The sequence below is a fragment of the Passer domesticus genome, chromosome 1 (assembly GCF_036417665.1).
Source record: "Passer domesticus isolate bPasDom1 chromosome 1, bPasDom1.hap1, whole genome shotgun sequence".
Lineage (NCBI taxonomy): Eukaryota > Metazoa > Chordata > Aves > Passeriformes > Passeridae > Passer > Passer domesticus.
Window position 1 is genome coordinate 124,448,607 of NC_087474.1, and position 23,150 is coordinate 124,471,756.

At 41.4% G+C, this 23,150-nt stretch overlaps 2 protein-coding genes and 1 long non-coding RNA gene across 6 annotated transcripts in view; 1 reads left to right on the forward strand and 2 right to left on the reverse strand.

Annotated features, from left to right (window-relative positions):
- The window catches only part of CA8 (carbonic anhydrase 8), a 48,548-nt gene extending 47,613 nt beyond the window's left edge, over nt 1-935 (reverse strand). Inside the window, exons 1-2 of the mRNA XM_064387189.1 lie at nt 779-935; nt 319-510 (exon numbers count right to left, since the gene is read on the reverse strand). Coding sequence (XP_064243259.1) covers nt 319-510; nt 779-857 — 271 coding nt within the window. The 5' untranslated portion in view covers nt 858-935. The remainder of the gene's footprint in view (nt 1-318; nt 511-778) is intronic.
- Nucleotides 936-2,288: 1,353 nt separating this feature from the next.
- LOC135279747 (uncharacterized) overlaps nt 2,289-23,150 on the reverse strand; it is a 34,548-nt gene continuing 13,686 nt past the window's right edge. The window contains exons 3-5 of one of the 4 annotated variants that reach the window (XR_010346939.1): nt 16,070-17,327; nt 4,709-4,973; nt 2,289-2,586 (exon numbers count right to left, since the gene is read on the reverse strand). This is a non-coding gene — a long non-coding RNA (uncharacterized LOC135279747). Of the gene's footprint in view, nt 2,587-4,708; nt 4,974-9,372; nt 17,328-23,150 lie in introns of those variants that run through there. The other 3 variants (XR_010346942.1, XR_010346938.1, XR_010346937.1) reach the window with 3 other exon arrangements.
- RAB2A (RAB2A, member RAS oncogene family) overlaps nt 9,660-23,150 on the forward strand; it is a 98,744-nt gene continuing 85,253 nt past the window's right edge. The window contains exon 1 of the mRNA XM_064387211.1: nt 9,660-9,683. The gene's annotated coding sequence lies outside the window, so the exon portion shown is untranslated. The remainder of the gene's footprint in view (nt 9,684-23,150) is intronic.

Consider the following 23,150-nt stretch of genomic DNA (forward strand, 5'->3'; position numbering starts at 1 on the left):
GCTGCTTCTGAGTGCAGACAGCTATTAATGCCAGTGAATTGGATACCACCACCACAAGAAGAAATTCTGGATATGTGTTGAAGCAATCTCACTGACCATCCAATCTGGCATTGAAATCTGCAACTCCCATTGCAACACTTGCTCGTCTTCCTACCAAAGTCAACAGCAACACTCTCACCGGGCATAGTCCATGCGGAATGGGCACAGCTGCTCTCAGCTGGGAAAGGCTGCTTCTGCTACCCTCCGGGACATGAGCACAGTGAGTCTTCAGACAACACAAGCTTTAGCCGGGAAAATCAAGGCCATGTTTCAGCATACCTGATTTTGACTTCAGGGCAATCTGAATCGAATGCCCATCGTTGATCACTTCGCAGTCACGACACACCACGTAGTTCGGTGACAGACGCACTTCCAGCAGCGAGGGGTCATATTTGGCTTCTCTCGAGTTCAAGTTGATGGGCGACTGGTACTCCCCGTTAGCATCGGGGAAAATCAGCCCCCACTCCACTCCTGAGGCACAAGGGAAAAGCGGTGAGGGGGGACCCGGGTGAGACAGACCCTGCCCGGGCCGGGGAAGGGGCTGCTCGGCCGGACCCCGCGCTGCCCTCCCGCCGGCGGGATGCAGCTGCTGCGGGACGGCGCTCCCCCGCTCCCGCCGGCTCGGGACGGCCGGGGAGCGAACCCCGCTGCGCTCCGCCACTGAAATTCCCACACCGCCTCCTCCTCCCCCGGCAGCGGACAAAGTTTCTCCCCGGCGGAGTAGCCGCCCGCTCCTCACCTTCCTCGTAGCCCCACTCCGGAGCCTCCTCCCGGCGCGGCAGGGGCTCGGCGCCCTCGATCAGGCTGCTGTCAGCCATGGGCGGGCGGCCCGGGAGCCGGGCGGGCTGTGCGGAGTGCGAGCAGCGCGGGGCTGGCGGCGCTCGGCTCCGCGCCCGGACCTCCCCCCGCCCTCCGCCCTCCGCCCCCGCCCGCGGCTGGCGGCGAGCGCCGGGGCCGGGCAGGGCCGGGGCGGCCGCCGGGAGCTGCTCGCTGTCCCCGAGCGAGAGGTGAGGCGGCAGCGGGCGGGACGCTGCTCCTGAGCCTCCCCGCGTCTTCCTCGCCGTCCTCCGCAGGCTGCTTCCCCGGCCCGGGTGGGTGCGTGTCTCCACAGCTCCCGCTGCCCCTCCAGCGGGGCACAGGCGCTCTGTGCACACGGGGACACCCAGGGAGAGCGGCTTTAACAAGGGGAAGGCAAAGCCCGGCCGCTGGGGAGGAACAATCCAGGCGCCGGGACAGGTGGGGGACTCCCTGACTGGAATGCAGTTTGGCAGTGGGTGGATGGGTCCCACCCACTGAGGGTCCTAGCGGGCATCAGGTCAAACATGAGCCAGCAGTGTGCCCTTGCCGCAAAGAAGGTGAACGACACCTTGGGCTGCATTGGGCAAAGCAGTTCCGACAAGTCGAGGGAGGTGATCCTGCCCCTCTGCTCAGCTCAGCTGAGAACACACATGGATGAGGTGCTGGGTTCAGATCTGAGCTGCTCCAGTACAGAGAGACATGAGCATACTGGAGAGAGTCCAACAAATGGTCATGACCATGGTTAAGCTGCTGGACCATCTCTCCTATGGGAAAGGCTGAAAGAGTTGTTCAGTTTAAGGAAGGGCAGGCTCAATGGGATCTCAGGGATGTGTTCAAATACCCGAAGGGAAAAGGCAAAGAGGGTGGAGCCAGGCTCTTTTCATTGGGGTCCAGTAACAAGACCAGTGGAGATGGGCACAAACTGAAACATGGGACAGTTTTTTTTGGACATCAGGAACAGGTTGCCCCGGGAGGTTGAGGAGTCTCCATCCATGAAGGTATTAATGTGACCACAGTCCTTGTTGTGGGCAGCCCTGCTTAAACAGGTGATTTGGACAAGATGATGTCCAGAAGTTCCTTCCAGCATCAGCCATTCTGTGACTCTGTGTTTACTCCTCACTACTGAGCACTGTGTCCCTTCTGTGGAGGAACAGAAACCCTCAGTGAGGATAAGGAAGCCACTGAATAAGGAAGGGAGCCCACTTCAGCCCTTTCTGTCCTAAAGGAAGAAATGTGGCATCAATTCCTACTGCAGATTATCCAAAAATGGAAGGTTTGAGGAAATTCTCTCCCAAGATGAAGATGTCTCAGTTCAAGGTTATGAAAGGACTCTTCATTCTCCTTTGAAAACAGCCGTGTATGGAACTAGAGAATATTCATTCTGTCAGGGGAAAAAAAGGACAGAAGGGACCTCTGTTATAGAGATCTCTTCTAGGCAGTGGCCCAAAAACTTGCATCAGTGACAGGAAGGGAAATGGGAATGTAGTACTGACAGACTGCAATCCCTGACAGCAATCAAAAAACGTAACAGAGGCAGTCAAATAGCATTGCCAAAATGTAAGAAGTGCCCTTTGCTTACCATCCTAGTCCACTTAAAGACAGTGACCAGACCTCTCAGAATTCTGGTATCCCATGGTGATAACATCTTTATCCCGTGCTGTTGATCCACAGGGTTTGATCTCAGTGTGGAGATATTTGTGCTTCAGTGATCCCCAACTCAGCAGCAGTACCTGTGATTCCTGTGCAGCACTGACAGGGGAGCAGAAATTATCATCAGTGTGAGTGTGAGATGAAAAATTAAGGACTGAGATGAAGCTTCATTAATGAAGCTCACTTGTTCATGAGCTGCATGCAAGGTGAAAAGAAAACAGGGCAAAAGAAGTAGAGTTTACTGGGTTGGGTTTTTTCAAGAGCAGAGAAGAAACACAGATTTCCTTCTGCAGTATCATACTACCCAAATTACAACATGATGCAGTTTATTGAGGAAAAAACCCAAACAGACATTTTTCATATATTGAGCACCTGACATCAGTACAAAGAGAGGACTAGGAAATTTTTAACATGCATTTTAGTCACTTGAAGTATCATGTTGTATATGCATACCCACCTCCCATAGCCAACTGGCTTTATTAAGTTGTTAGGTTTCATAATCTACTCTTAAAGCACACACCACCTGCTTCTATTAATACAGATTCGTTTGAATCATTGTTCAACCACTTGGGGAAAAAACAAACATTACCCTAAATCGTCATCTGTTCTAGTCCATCTGACTGGAAATTCATTTTCTTCTAAAAAAGGAGGCATATTTTGGAAATGAACCAGAGTCCTAGGAGGCTGGGTTCATTGCCTTAGTCCTTCAAATACAGTATTTCATTCATTCATGCTATCTATTAAGTCCTTTCCTGCAGTAACCTTCCTGTGGGATGTCTGTTCTAGAATTTCATGCTTATGAGGGATAACGTTATCAGACCTGTGAGCTCCTGTCTTGCAATAAATACTTTTCATGGCTTTGCTACAAATTTGTTGCCCTTCCTTTTAACCTTTCAATTCTTTCCATATTCCTCTGCAAAATTAGGCATAGCAGGTAAATCCCTGCCGAGTAATTGACATCTCTTTATTCCCATATGTCTGCTGAGTAGTTTTTGTGCAAATATCCTGTTTTTTCCTTAGTATCCGTCAGGCATAGATTAGAGAATGAACAGATTAGATTCCACTGAGGATTCCTGAGACTTCTTTAATGGTGAAGAATGTAAGTAACAAAGAGGTTCACTTCTCCACAAGGAAATGGAGCACAGGACTGAGCCCTCACATTAAACTCCAATGACAAATGTGAATATTGACCTTACAAAAATGTATAAAGATGGATGTGGATATTGAACTCCGCACAAACCAGCTCATTCGTTTATGGACCCAGCTTCAAATAAAAGGGCTGAAACAATCAGATGGAGAAAGTCGCATGAGCTAAAGTTTCTTCAAGATCAGTGGGATTTGATCTCCTTTAATGACGTAAACAAACGTAAAATCATTTAAGTTTGTGTAGAAGTTCCCAATAGTTGAATTTATAATGAAAATATGTTAAATATATAATTATAATATATATAAATGCCCTCTTATTCTGTAAAAATGCATTGCTCATTGCTTGCTACGTTGTCTAAACACACTGAAAAATTCATAGACAAGCATAGTTATGACCCTCAAGCTAATATTAAATTGTTGAGCAAAAAGTAGGAGAAGCTCAGCACAACCTTCGTCAGTGACATAACACCTCATCAACAGAAGCAGGAGCAGGACATCTCTCTCCTGAATCCTGGTTCACCCTTTGATTCTGTGGAACGTGCTGACTTCTTGTTTAACTGGGATTAATGATCACACCCTTTGATAGTACCAGGAATAAAAAGCTCAGGCACAGATCCAGGGCTTAATAGTTCCTCTTTGAACTCACACAACAGTAGTTCAGAAGCAGTGTAGTCTCTGACATTCCTTTTGTCAAACAAGAAATGGCATTTTGAAACATGGTTAGTATAATACTTAATCCTGATATACTATAGATATATATATAGATATACTTTTTTGTTCTGCATGAATTTGTCTTTTTTTCAGAAAATACATCTTCCCCAAACATCTTAAAAAGTATCTACTGGGCCTGAACCAATATTCTCCATCCAAATGCTGAAAAATGTTTATGTGACAATTCTTGTTAATGACTAGCAACATTTTTTTGAGAGATTACATGTCCACAACTTGACTTACTGTTTTTACCATTCTGAAAAGGGAGAGTCTAGTGCAGAGAACTGTACAGGTTACTAAGAAATCTATAGCAAAAAAGAAAAGCAGAATTACCTACAAGTTATTTTAGACTATACATTCTTACCTGCATGGTTCTCTGTAGCCACAGAACTGACAATTATTTCCTTGGTGCGAGGGATGAGAAAGTCAGACTGAGATGATCATATTTCCTGTATTATTCACTTTTTCTTTATTACGTGGCTGCCAATGTAGAGTAGGTCAGGGCATGCAGGATTTAATATTTTGATAAGGAGGGAATTGTTCTATGGCATATAAGAGTATTCCATTTGGGGTAATTTAGAGTCTATTTATACTTCTGCAAGCCAGATCTCCATTCTTGTCAAGGTTTCCTGAAAGAAAAGGCAACATCCATTCAGCAAGACAAGCAGCTGAAGGAACCTGGAGCATCTCGTTTTTCCAGTGAATAAGGCTTCCTATTTTTCTTCCTGTGTTGACTATGGGGTTGACCAGCAAATATCTCCCACGTGGTCTTGTTTCTATCTTTATTTCATGCCAGATTACACTCTCAAAGAAGTTTGATTCTTTTCCAAGTTTAGAAGTGTAAGCACAGAGTTTCTACATTTGAACTCTTAAGTGCAAGCTTATATGTACCAATATTGAAAATCTCTCTGCACATTTTAAAAGGAACTAGTTCATTAGAAGGAATAATATTCCAGTATTCCTGGAATTATAACATTTGCCTATTTTTATTTTCTTAATCTCTAGTAATGTGTTACAGAAGGGAAAATTTGGTTGGGTAGTTCAAATAGTCTAAGATTAAAAGGTAAAGGGAGACCATTTCCAATAAAGGGGCCATTTATAGCAAAAATAAACCATTCTCAGTGAAAGACACTGCATCTTTTCAAGTCAGGTTTACATTGGCAAATGCCATCCTGCAAACATTGCAAAAATATGTCATCTGAATCCCAATTTCCCCTTACATCTACACCAAGGGGTGGTTTCCATGGCCTTGTGTGTTTTTATGGTCTGTAAGTGTAAATTTGTGCTTCCTGGTTTTGCCAGCTAATAGGACTGCAGACTGGCCCTAAACACACTTCACATGTTTCACTTTACAATATGCATGGTTTGGGTGGGGAATTTAAAGATCAACATACTGATCTGCAAGTGTGTACAGACATTTTCCTACAGTATAGTTATAAACCTTTTCCCTGCACAAGTGATGGGAAAATAGGAATAAGCTACAAATCTATGGGTATAATTGGTGTGTATTGTCACAGTGTTCAAATGTGTAAAGCAGGGCTATTATGGCTTTCCATGAGAATTTAGACATACAGCTTGAAGACATTAAAACTACAGGGGGATAGTGTCAAGATTTTTAAAGAAAACACAAGTAATAGGAAGTAATTTTAAGGACTGAAAAAACTACCAGCAAAAGGGAACAGAAGAAATAATAATAAAGTACAGTGTATTTAAGGGCACACTAAAAAATTTAGAGAGTAATCTATGTAATCTGCTGGAGCATTTCCTTTCCCTTTCCCTTTCCCTTACCCTAAAAGGATCTAGCCCTGGGAAAAAAATGTGTAAAGAATTACAAAAAATGGTAGATACAATAGGAATTGCTGATGAAGTAAAAAAAGCACAAAACCTGAAGACAACAGAAGACTAGAAGGGAAGTGAGATTTTTTTTTCTGCTACCGGGCTAAAAGGAAAAGGCAGTTAAAGGATGAAATAAGATGTCTCTGAAACACAGAATGCAAATAATAATCAAGGGCTCTGACATGGCAAAACTCCTATTTCTTTATTTCTTTAGGGAGGATGCAAAACTAATGATACACCCAGATGCAAATTAAAGGAAGAAGATGGGAAGCTCATGGGGGAAATCTGCAATAAAGAGATGATAAATATGTATATACCTAGCTCTTATAATTTCAGATCTTTAACATTCTATGAGATTCTTGAAGGATTATGAATTTCATCTAATAGCTATTGAAAAGGAGTGGCTCTTTGTCAGTGGAACTGATAGATGTTAAATCCACCACTAACAAATTGCATGTTTCAAAGGGAAGCACTGAATCAGGGAAAGATATAATACCTTCTACAGTTTAAAATAAAAGGAGAGGATGAGCGAAATAATGGGCCTGATCATTTTTTCACTGGAAGAGCACAAGCAGGTGTTGGCTTACAGGTGTTGGCTTTTCAGCTGGGAAGCTTGTGAGAAAGAGGAAGCACTGATCAGCATGAAGTGGCAAGGAGATAACAACATATTTGAGTTTGTAAAATGATGGTGAAAGGAGTGTCAGTTCATCATTCATTCTACCAAGTTTCACTTATCAATGTGCCAACATCCATAGCTGGAAAAGTGCTCATGTGCCCTGTTCTGGAAAAGCTATGAAATTGTACATTCAGAGAATAATCTTCTTCCTATATCACAGGTTATTACATTTCATGCAATTGCTCATGTATTAAGTTAATTATTTGGCTGTCAATAAATAATAACTTGTGTTTAACCACAGCACATTTTTCAGAAATGCCTGATCTGAAAACATCAAGACATGAAGAACTCATTACTTTGAGAGCTCATTCCAGTGGTTAATCTCTTTCAGTATTAACTAATGAGTATTCAATTCTAATTTGAATTTTTCTGGCTTTAGCTCCCAGCCATTAGTTCATGTTATGCTTGTTTGTCTCGACAGGAAAGCCTTTACAGCCTTTATTGCTTTGTGTTTTTTTCTCTAATGTACTCACCTGTGTTAGTCTGTTCACCTCTGTGAGGTTTAAACAAAAGGAGCTCATTAACACTTATTAGAGGGTTAAGACCAAGATATCTTGGGTTTAGCTTTTTTTTTGTACATTTTCCTATTTTCCACATTAAAAATACAGACACTGGAATTCTCCCAAGTAGCTCTTGTTTCACCTCTGTGTATTCATTTATTTCTTTTTTATCTGCACATTTAGGATTCACATCACTCTTTTTTTGCTGTTGAATCAAATATTGGCTCTCTTGTTTTTTGCGATTTAGTATAAATATTAAATCCTCTTAGTGAGTCAAGGCATCCAGGAGCCAGTCTACAGACTATGGACACAGACTGCATCATGATTTTATGCTTTGTTGACCTAAAATGCCATCAATTTGAATGATCCCTCATCTTCCTTTTTAATCAGTATCTTGTACATCACTAAATCATGTGGCTCCACAAATCTGTAATCTCATTATAGGTTTCTTTGACAAGACACACTTCTAGTAAAACTATTGTCACTAGCATTAGTCCTCTACATCAAGTTTTTATAACTGTAGTCGCATATCTTTTGTAGTTTCCTGCTATTTTTTGTCAAACCAGAGAGTAGTTACCTATATTTTCTCATTTCTCTCTTTTTTTCTTTAATATTTATATAATGCTAACATTATTTATGTCTTACAACATTTTCCTATATTTGTTAAAAATTTACACAGCAGACTGAGGATCTGTTCAGCCAGTTCTTGTAAAACTCCAGGGTTCTGTGAGAAGCTGGTAAGTAACTATATATGTACATACATTTAAATCAGATTTTATGTTATTGCACAATACCACTTAGTTATTAATAAACTGAAAAATTCTTTAACTACTCATGATCAGTAAGCAGATCTGATCCTCCCCAAAATAAAACCCCTAAAATATTTATGAATCTTTTATCTCTTTATCAGCATCAAAAAATGCAGTTTCAGCCAGTAATGAATTTGAGTTTCTTCTCTAATTAATACAGTTAAAAAATTGTTACAAATCTGTGTGAAACCTGGTTCTTGATTTTTCCTGAAGTGTGCAGCAATTTTTTACAGCTTGAAATTTCTATTACATATCAATATTTGTTTAGTCTTTTTCTACTTACTTCTACTCTTTTTTTTTTTTGTATTCACCATTGAATCAGAACCAGATTCCAAGTACTATTGCTCTATTTTTGGTTACAGAGATGTGTCACATTTTATAGTCAGTAGACAGCTCCCTATTTCCATTGACATTTTTCTACCTTTTTCCTTTTAAGTCATGCTGCTTGTAATCTTAGTGACAGACAACAAACCGTGTGATTTCAATGTATATACAACAGGAAACAAAAGATATGGAAAACAGTTTGCAGTTTCAAAGTCCAGTGGCCAACTGCAGATAATAATTATGATGGAACAAGTACTTAAAAGGAGAGCAGGCAGTAAATGACAGGCAGTGTGTCACTGTAATGCTGCTAGAGAGGCTCTTAGTTCACATCCCCAGTCTGGCAATTCAAAACTGATCAATTGGAACCTTGGAAGAGGAGATATTTCCATTCAGATTTATATTTTACCAATCATTAATCATGTAGCTAATCAGGAAAAAGCAGCTGATTTTGTTCTAATTTAAATGTCTTGTATAGAAACATTGAACAATGATTTCCTGAATTAGTATTCTTCCAGGGTGATAATATCATCGAAAATAAGTACTTGGCTCAGATTAGATGTGTGGTAAAAAGAACCACAGCCTCAAAAAACTGAGACCTTGCACAGACACAGAAATGTTTGTATTCAGAAATGAAAAGGAACTGGTAACTTTCCAAGCCACTGAACAACTTCAAACAGCTACCATTAAAAATAAAAATACTTTCCCACACCAAATATGAAATATTTTTCCAAAAATGCTCCAGATTTCTGTGCAGTAATTTAAAGCCATGCAATGGCTCTAATATTTTATCTATGACCTACATAGTGCATCTGTGCACTTCAGTTTTGTATTAAAAGGGCAGGGGGAAAAGCAACAGAGAAGACTGTTTCATTAAAAAGAAGAGTTTCATATCAGACATTTATTCTTGTGATTAGATTTTGTATTACAGTCTGCACCCTCCTGTTTAAGAATCTGAAAACAGGCATTTTTTTGGTTTATATTGAAACACGGGAGTCTTGAATATCTCTTCAGCTGCTTCCTAATGTTTGTTCCACAGGAAGGGAGTTAGTTCGTAGCATAATGTGCTTTGTTGTATTTGCATCAGCAAAGCAGATAAGCTCTCTTCATCTGAAAAAGGAACAGAGGAATAGCACCAGGAGACAGTGCAATACTTCAGGATATTGTGAAGATTTCAGGCAACAAGACAACTTTCAGGTAAGCAGAAAAGGTCCTCTGCTACTCACATTCCTGTGCTGCTTCCCAAACTGCTAATTTTGACACTGAAAAACTCTATCTTGGGTGTATTAACACACATTTTAGTGCTGGGTATTCCCTTCATTCAGAACGTGGCTCTTCACCAGCTGTTCACTGTGACACTTGTGGACCGGAGTCATATGGAAGGGACCAGCAGGGCTTTTTCCTGAAAACCTGATGCTGAGATTTGGCTACTTATGTACTTTGATTAGACTGCAGTTCTTTCCATAGAGACCTTATCACAAGAAAGGGCAGGCTCCTCATGAGTCCCGGCACGTTTCTTGCTTTGGCAGATCCCTCCTTAGAATTCAGGGAGGCAGAAGATACTTTTCAGGTCACAAGCATCATTTATGGCTTCTTGGGAGTTTTCCTGGGCTGTCTACACTAGCACTTAGTAGAAGGCCTGCTGCAGGAGACTGATGGCACTAAATCAAAGCACTGACAAAGCTTCTAAAGTACAATTCTTCTGTGGGCTTCCTGTGAGCACTTTCTCTCCTACCCTCTTTTACCAGCTCTGTTCAGGGCTGAGCTTTTGGCACAGTCATTGACACACAGCTTTGTCAAGTTGCAATTTGCTTAGCAAAAGTGTGGAAATACAGGATTAAAAGCTTGTTTATCACAGAACTTGTTTGCTAGCACAGGGCATCAAAGCAAGTTGTTCCATGGCAGTGCTTTTTCAGTGTCATGGGGAAAGTGAAATCCATGCCAGACAATGCAGTGCATCAAGCCCAGGAAGCTGCAGGCGCTTTTCTTGTAAACTTCTCCTTTCATAGTCAAAATCCCAGACACTGCAAAATCCCTGCAGTGTGGTGTTTCAAATGAGGTACAGCAAGAGTAGCAAAAAAAAGTGGGCATGCTCTGCTAATGAGGGCAAATTGTGCCAGCTCTTTACAAAGAATAATGTGTTTCCACCCACATCAAACCTGAAAGATGTGGAAAGAGAAGAGAGAGAGGCTATAGTGCTGTTTATTCTTTTCTGCTCACCTCAGTCTGGCATCTTGTAGAGAGCATGGATCATCTCATGTCTGATCTTGCCCTCATTAAAAAAGGACACTATTTTGTGTGGAAGTTGGATTGCCTAAGGGGGAAAATGGCAGTATTCAGATTCTCACCACACACCCAAGCATAGCATGCTCTCAGATATTGCTGCTGACTTTAACAGCAGTAATAAGATTGGCAGCAATCAGTTTGTGGCCTTCATTAGGTTTAGGAGTCTGGATGTTGTAAGTTGTAATATTTTACAGATACTGTTCAGGGTATTTATATGCATTTTCAGACAGTGCTGCAGTGTAAGGAAAGTAATCTATTTGGGGGTTTCCAGTTTATAACAAATTTTGTGGTTTATATAGCATTCAACTACGCCAGACTTTTTTTCTAGTATTAGACATTTTTTTCTTAAGTAGTTTCTGTGGTAACTTAATAAATCATTCCTCATATCCTCATGTTTAAATTATATTCCCATACACACTGCATCCATCAGAGTTGATGAGAGTGCAACAGTGCATGCTCTAACTTCCAAAGAGCTGACATCTCATACCCTCATTAACAGGAACGTACCTAGAAGCTATAAATGCTTTCTAAAGACCCAAACAGCACAGCTCTCTGTGACTTATTCACTTCCTGCTTTCCTTCAAAAGCAGCTGAAAGAGGCACTCTGCACCTGCCTTCTCCTTGTGCTCACATCTGTTTTTAAATGAGAAAGGAGGCAATGAATGTTAAGCTGAAGGGACTTTATTTATGATTGCAAAGATTCGCAGCTTGAAGAATGAGTTCAATTCCAGTGCCTTTCACCTTCCTTGCTACACAAAGAGACAAAGAGAGCATTCATAGACATAACACATGTGACATGGAGCAGTCTAATGGCATTAGAACAGTTCACTGAAACATTAATGAATTTACAGTGATGACAGCACAACAGTGCCAGGATCTAATCTGCTCTGGGCTAAGTGGTTTTCATAAGTAACCTCAAACAAAAAAAAAAACCAGTGAGGACTGAAATCTTTCCTTTTCTGACAAAATATAATCAACTGTTTTTCTTTTTTTCTTTTTAAACCAGTAGCCATTCCCTTGGTGTTTCTCCAGTCTCAGGCTCTTCTCAACAAACTCAGATAAGACTGCAGTTTTTCCAAGCATCTGATGGTTCAAATATATTTTTGCCCCTAATCTCCTGTGCTCATACTGCTTGCCTCAACAGCTGCTTGGACTGAGATATAGAAAAAAACTTGCACAGAAAAAAAAATTATGATCTTGTCTATAGCACTATACCTTTAATCCAACCCTATATTCACATCCTTTTCTTCACCATTCTACCTCCTTGCTGTCACATATCTGTTCTTACTTAAGTATTTGAGTGAGGTGGATATGTAAGGTGTTAAGTCAGATGTCAGCAAGGTTCTTGAGATGAGGAAAGATGTGAGTGCTGGCTGTTTACACAAGCTTTTATCCTGACTCACTGACATCAAAAAGGTTATTGCCATTAACTTAAATTAGCATGGTGACAGAGACAGAAAGCTCTGCTAGAATGCCCATTTCCAGAATCCTGAAGAAGGAGGTGCTGGGCATGTGGAGATAAAGGTGTGTGGGAGCTTCTCTTCACAGTCTACCCAGAACAGAGGTTGTGCTTTAACATCCACAAAATTATTCACAAGATTAGTAATTTCATTGTAGATATCCCCCTATAAGGAGAACTATGAGTCTGTACTTCAAGCAGTCCCAGATATTTAAAATTTCCGTGGTTTTAAATATATTCCATTACATTTCTCTGAAGAAATAGGTGTTGTTCCAAATGCTGTAAAAATACATATTATAAATCACATTGTCCTTTACAAGGAAAATGGGTAATGAAACAGACAAGGGAGGGGACAAAGAGGGAAATAAGTATGTATGTTTACAGGGATCTGCTAAATAAAACTGAAGCTGATTTCAGTTGCTTAGAGAAAGGGAGGCCGGGGTGGGGAAATGCACTGCAGTCTGCAGTGTTCATACAGAATGGGTAAATCCAATGAAGCTTGCCTTCCTTTAGTGTGACATCAGTAGATCCAAGCAGCGTGGGGTGCAGTGCAGACCAGCTAATGGCATAGATACCCAAAGGTCTGGAGAGACTGGTGCAGCGCAGCAAAGGACTTTGTGATCTGTACCCAACACAGCAAGAGCAAAGGCAGCTTTCATAGCAGGCAGAGTTCATTAGCAGGGCAGTAAGGTGTGAGACTGCGCTCCAGATCCACTGGAGCAGTTTTCTTACAGAAAATGTGACTCTAAGGACATTGCCATGAGAGAGGAACTACAGAAGCAGGGCAGAGCAGAAGTGCACCCACAGAGGTTTATTTACTCCCCTGTCTGCTTGTCAATTGATTTCAGTGGGAGCTCTCATGTTGGCAGGGATTCCTGGGAGAAGACAAATCTATCCTCTTTCTATCAGAAATGCTTTGAGAATCAGATTTACAAAAATGTATTATATAGGATTGATTGCCTTCATTAGCCTCATTTCAGTAATATTATTAGATGTAAATCACAAGACAATTTCTTATGGAATTACATTCTTATTAATATCACAACATCTTCTTCATACCCCCAGCAGTAATCATATTCATCCTTCATATATTGGAAATCCCAATAAAATTTGCTCACTGGACACTAATAGCATGGCTGTATCTTTCACTCTCCCATATGTTCTGTTATCTTGTTTTTATCTTTCTTTTTTATTGGGTTTTCTTGGGGTTTTTGTTTTTTAGTTGTCAAATGTATTGCAGAGCACAGAATGCTTTTCTGGTCCTTACAATGTCTCATACATTAAAAATGCATTAGAGAAGATATCACCTAACTCAATTTGCTTTAAAATGTCTTTTCTTCATAGCTACTGAAAATAAGACTCATGAATGCATTAATCCTAAATAGAGTAAGTGGTCTAAGCCAAAATTTACTAGTAAAAGGATGATGTGAAAAAAAATGTATAGCTTTCTTCTTATTCTTGGTGTTCAAAACAATTCATTGTTGATAATAGCCATAACAATAAGAGGACCTTGGAGAGAAAACAAAATTACTTTGTCTAATTCAAACCTGGGGAGAAAATTATTTTTGCTAAACAATGAAAAACTTCTTTCCAAAGTGGTTTTATCTCTATGGAACTGCTACAAAAGTCATGCTGTTATATACTCCTTCTCTGCAGTATGTAGAAGACTGGGGGAGATATTTTTTCACACATATTCCCAGGCCTGCTCTATTCCCTTTGTGCTTTTTGAGATCAGCACAAAAGGTCTAGAAAGTAGGCTGGAAAAATCAGCTGCAGCTTCTCCTTGAGAGAAGGGCTCCCCAGATGCCTCAACGCCAGCAGAGCCAGCTGTTCCCCACCAGCAGCTTGCTCCTGCTCTCCAGCAGACTGATGCACCAAGGTCGTGGTGCTGACTGTGATCCCTACCTGGGGATGGGGAAGCCCTGCCTCTAGGGAATGCAGCTGGTGAGGAGCAGAAAAGTATCTTCCATCTACCCCAGAATCAGGTGCCAAAAGGTCCCTGCTCTGTCCCTGGTTGTCAGGATCCTACGTGCGCTTACATTCTGCAGGTTGATAGGTAAATTCTTTCTAACAGAACATATTAGCAGCTGAAGAGCATGATTGCATCCAGGCTGTGACATGGGACTTCCCACAGAGCCAAGAATTTTTGGTCTATGATATAAGCAATAATTTTGGTGAATGGCTGAGTTTGGAAAGTACTGTTAGAAACCAACTAGGCCAAACCCCCTGCTCAAAGCAGGGTCAACTTAAAGCAGATTTTCAAGGTCATGTCTCACTGGGTTTTGAAAATCTCCAAGGATGGAGAATCCACCACCTCTCTGGGAAACCTGTGCCTGTGTTTAACCACTCTCACAGAAATTACTGGTTTTTTATGTTTAAGTGGAATTTCCTGTGTTTCATTTGCTCCATTGACTCTTGTCCTGTCATTAGGCACCACTGAAAATATCCTGACTCCATCCTTTTCAGTCACCTCCTCCAGGCATTTATTCACACTGATGAGATCCCTCTGAGCTTCCTTATCTCATGACTCAATCATGCCAATTATCTCACTATCTCAGCCTTTCCTGTTAGGGGAGACACTCCAGTTCCTTAACAATTTTCTTGGCCCTGCACTGGATTCTCTCCAGTAGCTCAACATCTCTCTTGTCTTGGACAGCCCAGAGCAGAACCCAGAACTCCAGGTGTGGACTCAACAGCACTGAGTAGAGGGGCAGAATCACCTCCCTTGACCTGCTGGCAAATCCCTTCCTAATGAAGCCCAGAAGGTCCTTTGTATTAAAGCTGCTTTTCATCTCATTGACCCCGCAGCTTTTACTGGTACCTGCAGTTCTAGGGGTTGCTTTGACTAGGCATTTCACTTTTTTGACCTTCAGGAGGTTTTTGTCAGCATGTTTCTCCAGTCACAAACATTTGGTATAGCAGCCACTCATTCCAGTTTTCTATCATGTGTAAACTTGCTGAGGAAGCACTCTGTCCCACTGTCCAGCTATCTTATGAACATGTTAAACACTTTTGGCCCAACATGAATCTCCACTGTACAGCTCTAGTGAGTGGCCTCCAGGTGAATTTGTGTGGCTGATCACAGTCCTTTCAGCCTAGCAGTTCAGGCAATTTTCAGTCCAACTCAGTCCTGTTGTCTACTCTGTGCATCACTGATTTACCAGGAAGGATGCTACAGCCACCAGTGTCAAAAACCTTGCCAAACTCAAGATAACAACATACACTGCTCCAACCAATCTGCAGTTTCTTCTTGAAGAAAGGAGTGACATTGGCTTTCTTCCAGTCCTCAGGATCCTTTCCTGATGGCAATTCAAGAAAGGTCTTGCAGTGACATTATCTCCCTCAGCACTTGTGGTTGCATTGCATCAGACTGACTTGTCTTCATTCTCGCTGTGTAAGGGGTCCTTCTCCAGCAATGGCAATTCTTGCTTATTCCAGTTGTTTCCATGTCTCTAAGGTAAATGGGTAGATCCTGGAGATCCCTGAAGGTTGGTTTTACCAGTAGAGACCAACGAGAAAAGAGTACTGAGTACACTGGTCTTTTCTGTGCCCTCTGTCACCAGGTGACCTGCCCTGTTCAGCAGTTAGCCAGCATTTTTCCCAGTATGCCTTTTGTGGCTGATATACCTGTAGAAACCTGCCTTTTTACCCTTCATGTCTCTAGCTAGATTCAATTCCAAGTGGGCTTTGTCTTTACAAACCTGATCCCTACATGCTTAGTCAGTATCTCTATATTCCTCCCATATCACCTAACTACTTCCACCTTTTGAATGTTGGGGTTTTTTTAACTTTGATCTTATTGTTCATCCATGCAGGCCTCCTCCCACCTCTGTTTTACCTCCTGCAGGTGAGAATCGACAACTCTTGAGTCTGGAAGAGCTGATCTTTGAAAATCAATCAACCCTCCTGAACTCCTTCTGAACTCTCTTCTGCAAGAGGGTGTCACATGGGATTCTTCCCGTATTCTTCTATTGTTTGCTTTTCTGATTCGAGAGTTGTTAAATTGCTGTCTTCTCTCAGGAGCCTGAGTTTCATCTGCTCCTGGCATTCCCACTCAGGGGTCTGTGCTGAGGCCAGTTCTGTTCAATATTTTTATCGATGACATGGATGAGGGGATTGAGTCTTTCATCAGTAAATTTGCAGATGACACTAAGCTGGGAGCATGTGTCAGTCTGTTGGAATGTAGGAGGGCTCTGCAGAGAGACCTGGAATGGTTGGATGGATGGGTAGAGTCCGGTAAGATGAAGTTTAACAACTCCAAATGCCGAGTCCTGCATTTTGGCCACAACAACCCCCTGCAGTGCTACAGGCTGGGGATGGTGTGGCCGGACAGTGCCCAGGCAGAAAGGGACCTGGGGGTACTGGTGACAGCCAGCTGAACATGAGCCACCAGTGTGCCCTGGTGGCCAAGAAGGCCAGGGACATCCTGGCCTGTGTCAGGAATAGTGTGGCCAGCAGGAGCAGGGAGGTCATCCTTCCCCTGTACTTGGCACTGGTGAGGGCACACCTTGAGTGCTGTGTCCAGTTCTGGCCCCTGAGTTTGGGAAGGATGTTGAGAGGCTTGAGCACATCCAGAGGAGGCAACGAGGCTGGTGAGGGGCTGGGAACACAAACCCTGTGAGGAATGACTGAGGGAGCTGAGGGTGTTTAGTCTGGAGAAAAGGAGACTCAGAGGTGACCTTATCACTCTCTACAGCTCCCTGAAGGTGGTTGCAGTCCGGTGGGGGTCGGTCTCTTTCTCCAGGCAGCAGCTGACAGAACCAGAGGACACAGTCTTAAGCTGGGCCAAGGGAAATATAGGTTGGATATTAGGAAAAAGTTTTTTACAGAAACGGTGATAAAGTACTGGAATGGCCTGCCTGGGGAGGTGGTGTAGTCACCATCCCTGGATGTGTTTAAAAAAAGACTGGATGTGGCACTCAGTGCCATGGTCTAGTTGAGGTGTTAGGTCATGGGTTGGACTCAATCATCTTGAAGGTCTCTTCCAACCTAGTGATTCTGTGTGATTCTTGGATTCTGTGATTCTCAACCAGTTCCTCTCTGTTTGTGAAAATCAGATCCTGCAGAGCATCTCCTCTCTTCACCTTCTCAGTCACCTGTATAATAAATTATTATTATTATTATTTTTATTATTGTTGTTGTTGTAATATTATTTTTGCATTATTGTCCATCAATGCACTCTAGAGGCCTCTTGGACTGCTCTTGTCTAGCTGCATCCAGTCATTGCAGCACTCCAGTTCTGTGAGCGTAATTCGCCTCTTAATCAGAGATTTCACAAATCAGGCTCCATCTGCTAAAGAATTCAAGGGTGAGAATTTTCCCTTTTTTTATTTCTTTTCCAAACAATTGGCAACAAACAGAAAGTCCATTTCTCAGTACCATTGCAAAGTACATGTGTTATGGTCAAATATACCCTATGCTACTGTTAGTTTTGTAACAAAGAATTGTTTCTATCAAAAGGTGCTTATCACCAAAATTAAATAGAATTGATAAATAGCTTGCTATTATTTTTCTGTGAGCCAGTTTTTAAATGGGTCACATTGTCCTTTTCTTTGCTGGCAACCTAAAATAGAAGTTATTATATCAACAGTGGTTTGCACATAATAAAACACTATCTGAAATTTAGTTTGGTAATGTTTTCACTTGAAAATTAAGGCTTAAGTAATATTATTATTGTAAATTATTATAGTTTACTCTTTATTTTTCTATTTAGAAGCTATATTCTTGATAGTAAAAATTGTAGTTGTAGTTCTGAACAGAGAAAATTATCTTTTGGTACTGGCAATAAGAAAAATAAATATTCATGTTGAGAGTATAACATTATTGAGACTTCTTTTCCTTTCATGGGCCAAATTGTCTGCTGGCATATTTGATGCAATTCCACAGACTCCACTGGGACTTCAATTTTTGTTACAGAGAACACAGGACATTTTTTATAATTGTTGTGATTTTGTAAAAACAAGGATAAAAAGGAAATAGAAGCTTTGACAGCATTTTCTTTCACAGATGTTGGATTTGAGAGACTATTTATGAACATCAAACTGTGGTTCATTTCTCCCTGGAGTACCATGCAGATGTGCAGCTGCACAGCTGCAGCTCTTCCACACCCAGGGTTGAGCTATCCCCAGACACCAGTAAAAAGCCAGGCACATGCAGGCCACACAAGGTACACAGAGCCACCCCACTACCTCCAGGAGAGGGGGTTTTTATGCTCATTGTGGAACACTCCGAGAAAATGGAAATTCAGAGGTGCACAAGGTGCAAGTTGTTTGGCCCAGCTCAGATTTGTGTATCACATCAGTGCTGGTGAGGATTGTGCTCAGGCAATGCCACGTGAGGCTGCAGAGAATTCCGTCTCAGAGAATGGATTTCCTCACTACTGTGTAAGCAGCTTCTCTTCCCACTCAGCCCTCAGTTCAGAATTAAAGGGCAACTCAGGGCTCCACTTCGGTGTCTGAAGTTAAAATGGTCAAAGCCATTTGCAACAATGAAAAGCATAATGAGGGAAAATAAAGAGGTCTTTCCACCACCTGCTGAGGAGAGGGGAAGTGCAGGAGAAAACAGACTCAAGTACAAGGTCCTGACTATTTCTGGCACCATGCGTTAGACTCTTTAGGGATTCTTCAGAGAGGTGAACTTCACTTGCACTGAGATCAATGAAAACCTGCGCATTCAATCTGTTTCTCATAAAAAAATAACTCTGAGTCTCTCCAGTGTGCAAGTCAGAACTGTCTGAAAGTCACAGGGAAATGGAGGGCTGAAAGGCTAAGAGTTTTGTGCTTCTTTTTCTTTTTATACACTTTTTATTCCCACAGATCCTATGGGAAGCATAGGACTTCAGCACAGGGACAGCCAAAAAGATTCAGGGCTGTTAAAATAGTAGCTTGTTTAAATCCCAAGGTAAACTAGTTGTGCTAAATTAATCTGTGAACCCTCACATCAGATCTAGAGCCTCTGAGCAGTACAGATATTTTGAGATGATCTAATTGTGGTTGGAAAGAAGAGAGAGTGTGGGCACGAGTAACACTGTGCTGTGTGCTGTGGCAGGGTTAGCACACAGCACAGTGCAAAAAGCTGACATAGGAAACACAGCCAGAGCACCAGGGAGCAAAGGTATCTAGGCATTTCTAAAAATTAATTGCTGGAATAATCATAGAATAGCAGATTTGAAATGCTTGCTAGGAAACTGAGGAAGATGTGTAAAGAAAAACTGTGAGTTTTTGGAAGTGGTAGTAGGATTAGAAAGAGAATGGAAGGGTACTGTTGCCAGCTAATAGATTAATAGACAGGAATTTTCTCTTGTGGGAGTTTTTCCAGCTCTTCAACAGGAATCAGACACCCTGAGTAGTTTTGTTTTCTAAACTCGAGCAGGACCAGTTAAAAGCAGTGCCTCTCACCAGAGTGAATTAGAGGATACAAGTACTGCCATCTTTAACATGTGTTGGGAAGCAGGGGACGAGATTTGACAGGTGAAGGCTGTGCCATGGAGCTGAAGGAGATGAGCATTTGGAGAACACCAGGGTCCTTCTGGACAACACTCTTTTGTGGGTCTGGCGCTGCCGGATGCTGTGGGGTGGGAGAACTACATCCATCCCCACTCACACCCAGCCCAACAAGGCACCACAATATATTAGAAACCATCCGGGTATTGCCAATATAATCACTAACACCTAAGAAGGAGACAACAGAGGAGACTTCTAATGTACTGCTGGAGAATGTGGAATATGTAGTCTATTGCTATATCCACCTTCATTGGGTGGATGACATTTAAACACTGAAATAAACATTTTTCAAAAATTCTGGACAACACTTTTGTTTTTACCCCTCTGCACAAATGGTGGAAAACATTTTTTTAAAAAACTACACTGCAGACAGAAAAAAAATGAATAACGATTTCGCTGTTTCTGACTCCTTCAAGATGTGATTGATCATTACATTGTCACAGGTCAAACTCTGTCACAGAAAACTACAGATAATCTTCAGCTGCATTTCCTAAACCATTAATAGGATAGACAAGGCTAAGATAACAATGCACAATTTATTTTCCAAAAGTAGCTGACAGGAGGAAATGGATACCAAATGAATTAACTCATTAGAACAGTACGGCACATTTGGAAATTCAAAACAGACTGCCTGGAATGATTTAAATCTATCACAAGGTTAATGTCAGTCCCTTTCTTAGGCGTGTCAGTGTTGTAAACTAGTCATCCAGTTTTAGAAAGGTTGATGTGTGCACGCCCTGGGACTTGTGCCTTAGGGTGGCCTGGGCTTAATTAATTACACGGCTTGAATACCACCTATTGTGGTCCCCACAGGTTGCATATTATGTGCAAAGGTTTCATTCACAGGCATGGACACACAAAAAACCACACAGACATATCAACACTTTCTAATATAAACAAAAAATATTTGTTAGCTTGTTAAGAGTCATTATTAAATATAGCAGGTATCTTACAGGCTATAAATACATTCTGTCTTTAAGGAACTGCATCTATATCCAGAGCAAAAACTTGGCAGTTGTCTCAAGGGAGCAAGGTTTCTCTCATGCCTGATTTATAACCAACTGAGAATTTCTCAGAAATTGGGTTTTAACATTTGTCAGCCACAAGTTGTCAACCAAGCCTATTTTCTCGTGGTAAGCTCCCACCTGTGTCTCTTTCAGAGTTACAGCAGTATATTTTTAGAAAATTGTGGACTTTCATTCAGCATACCAGACTCCATTAGAGCACTGCTAAGGTAATATCTACATTTATAGCTGTCATTAATACGGTATTTAAGAGCTTTAGTTGCTTTTTTTTTTCCTTCACAGGGTAATAAGCCATAATTAAAGGAGTCAGGGGCTGTATTACAGAAACACTTGCCACCCCACATGTAGCACAAAGATAACTTTGCAAAGAGACAACTGGGAGCTAAAGCAGTTCAGAGTATTTCTTCGTATATTTATGGCAATAGCACAGTGGCACTTGTCATTAAAAGAACATTCTAACACAATAACTTGTTCAATCACTGTATCTGAAAATGGCTTAAGTTTGATTAGTGTGTTCAGATAATGGGGACTAGACAACAGTACAGAAATGGTTCTGTTGATTTATATCTGAAGAGTCCACACACATGATCTACAAGCAGCGGCTGTATAAAGCTCTTTGCTTTCCTTTCAGTGCAGAAATCACTTGGAACAAGGGTCATCCCAAAACAAAAGCAATTCAAGCAGCCTATCTGACAGGAAGATGAGGAAGGAAGGAAGGAAGGAAGGAAGAAGGAAGGAGACTTATTTCATCTTCTGCACTGCTGATTGTTTTTACATCATCCCAGATTATGCAGTATACCATGGCAGGGAGTGTGAAGCATGAGTTCATCGAGAAAGGGCACTTTCATTAGCACTGCTGCAGTGTGTGCTCTCAGATGTCTGAGGTGGAAAGGTCACAGCCACAGATTTCACAGCACCACTGTCTGGCCTGTCTGCACCCACCCCTGGTTATCCAGAGTTATGAGGAAGCGAGGTTAAATGCTTTCATATGAGGTGTGTGTTTATCCTGGTGGCATATGAAGAGGAATCCCATTAAATTAAGTAGCTCCTTTCTTAAGAATGCCAGTTACTGTGAAGCACAGATTAAAGTAAGATCCCATGAATTAGTGATCTGATTTTATTTGGCAGTGATGTTTTACAATGTGTGGTGTCAAACACTATATAATGTTAATGATAAAGAGAGCACATGAGAATTTATGATGTATAATGACGTAAAATGTCTTCTTTGGTGCTCAAACTCTCGCTCCTTTGTTTGCATGTAAACCACAAATGGGTTTGGCATAAGGCACAAGATTTTTTTTTCTCATCTCAAAAAAAAAAAAAAAAAAAAGAAGGGGTCAGCTGTACTGGAATGAGGTAAAAGTACAAAGACAAGGGAAGGATTACTTCAGTTCAGGGAATTATTTTGTATGGTAACAAGCCTTTTTTTCCTTGAGTATCTGGATTTAGTAGGATTTTCCAATAACCTTCAGAGAAATGTTGAAAGTCCATTTCTTAAACTGTATAAGTTTTTGTCCTTTAATTGAATTACCTACATATATGTGCACACACACACACACACACACACACACACACACACACACACACACTCTTAACTCTTTTCATTATGCACCAAAAGGCTTTAGTGGCCCCAAGTCACAGCACTCTCGAAATCAAACATGTTGGTATCAAGCTATCTTGCAGATTCTTGTAGAACAGATGTGTGATCCAATTCATGCAACCTGCCAGCTCTGTGAATTGAGGGTCTGAATCAGATATAGTCCTCTTCTTTTATTTTGTTCTGGCTTAAAACAGGTCTCTAAGATCAACTTCATCCATGCAATTGTCCCAAAGAGAATTGCTAGATTTAGCTGACAGATGCAAAAAATCTCATGTTGTCACAGAATTCCTCAGTGTCTACTCAGCACCAGATGTCAAAGAATGCAAATCTACAGCTGGGTCTGGTGTTCATTTGTACTCCAAATTCTCTCCCTCCCAGCTGTTGTTTTCCACTTCCATGTACATAGAGTTGAATTTTCAGAAGCAGGAGATAGACATAAGTGTCTAGCTCTTACGGCTTCCTATATTTATATGAATATTCAAGTTTCTTTATTTACCTGGAAAAAATCTTTTTAAGCTGAATAATGGTGTATTTGTGAGGGTATATTTGAGTATGCTTACCCATCACTATTGAGAACAACCTTACTCATCTTATAAATATAATCTCTTCTCAGTAAGCTCTCTGAAACTGGCATTGTCTTTCCAAGTAGGTGTTTAGAGGTACAGAATAGGATTTTCACCCTTGCTTAGGCCTCCTGGGCACCATGGAAATAATAAGCATGACCACAGTAATACAAAACAAAAGACCTATAGTCATGAGGAACTGCAGAGCAATGTTTATTCAGTCACCTGG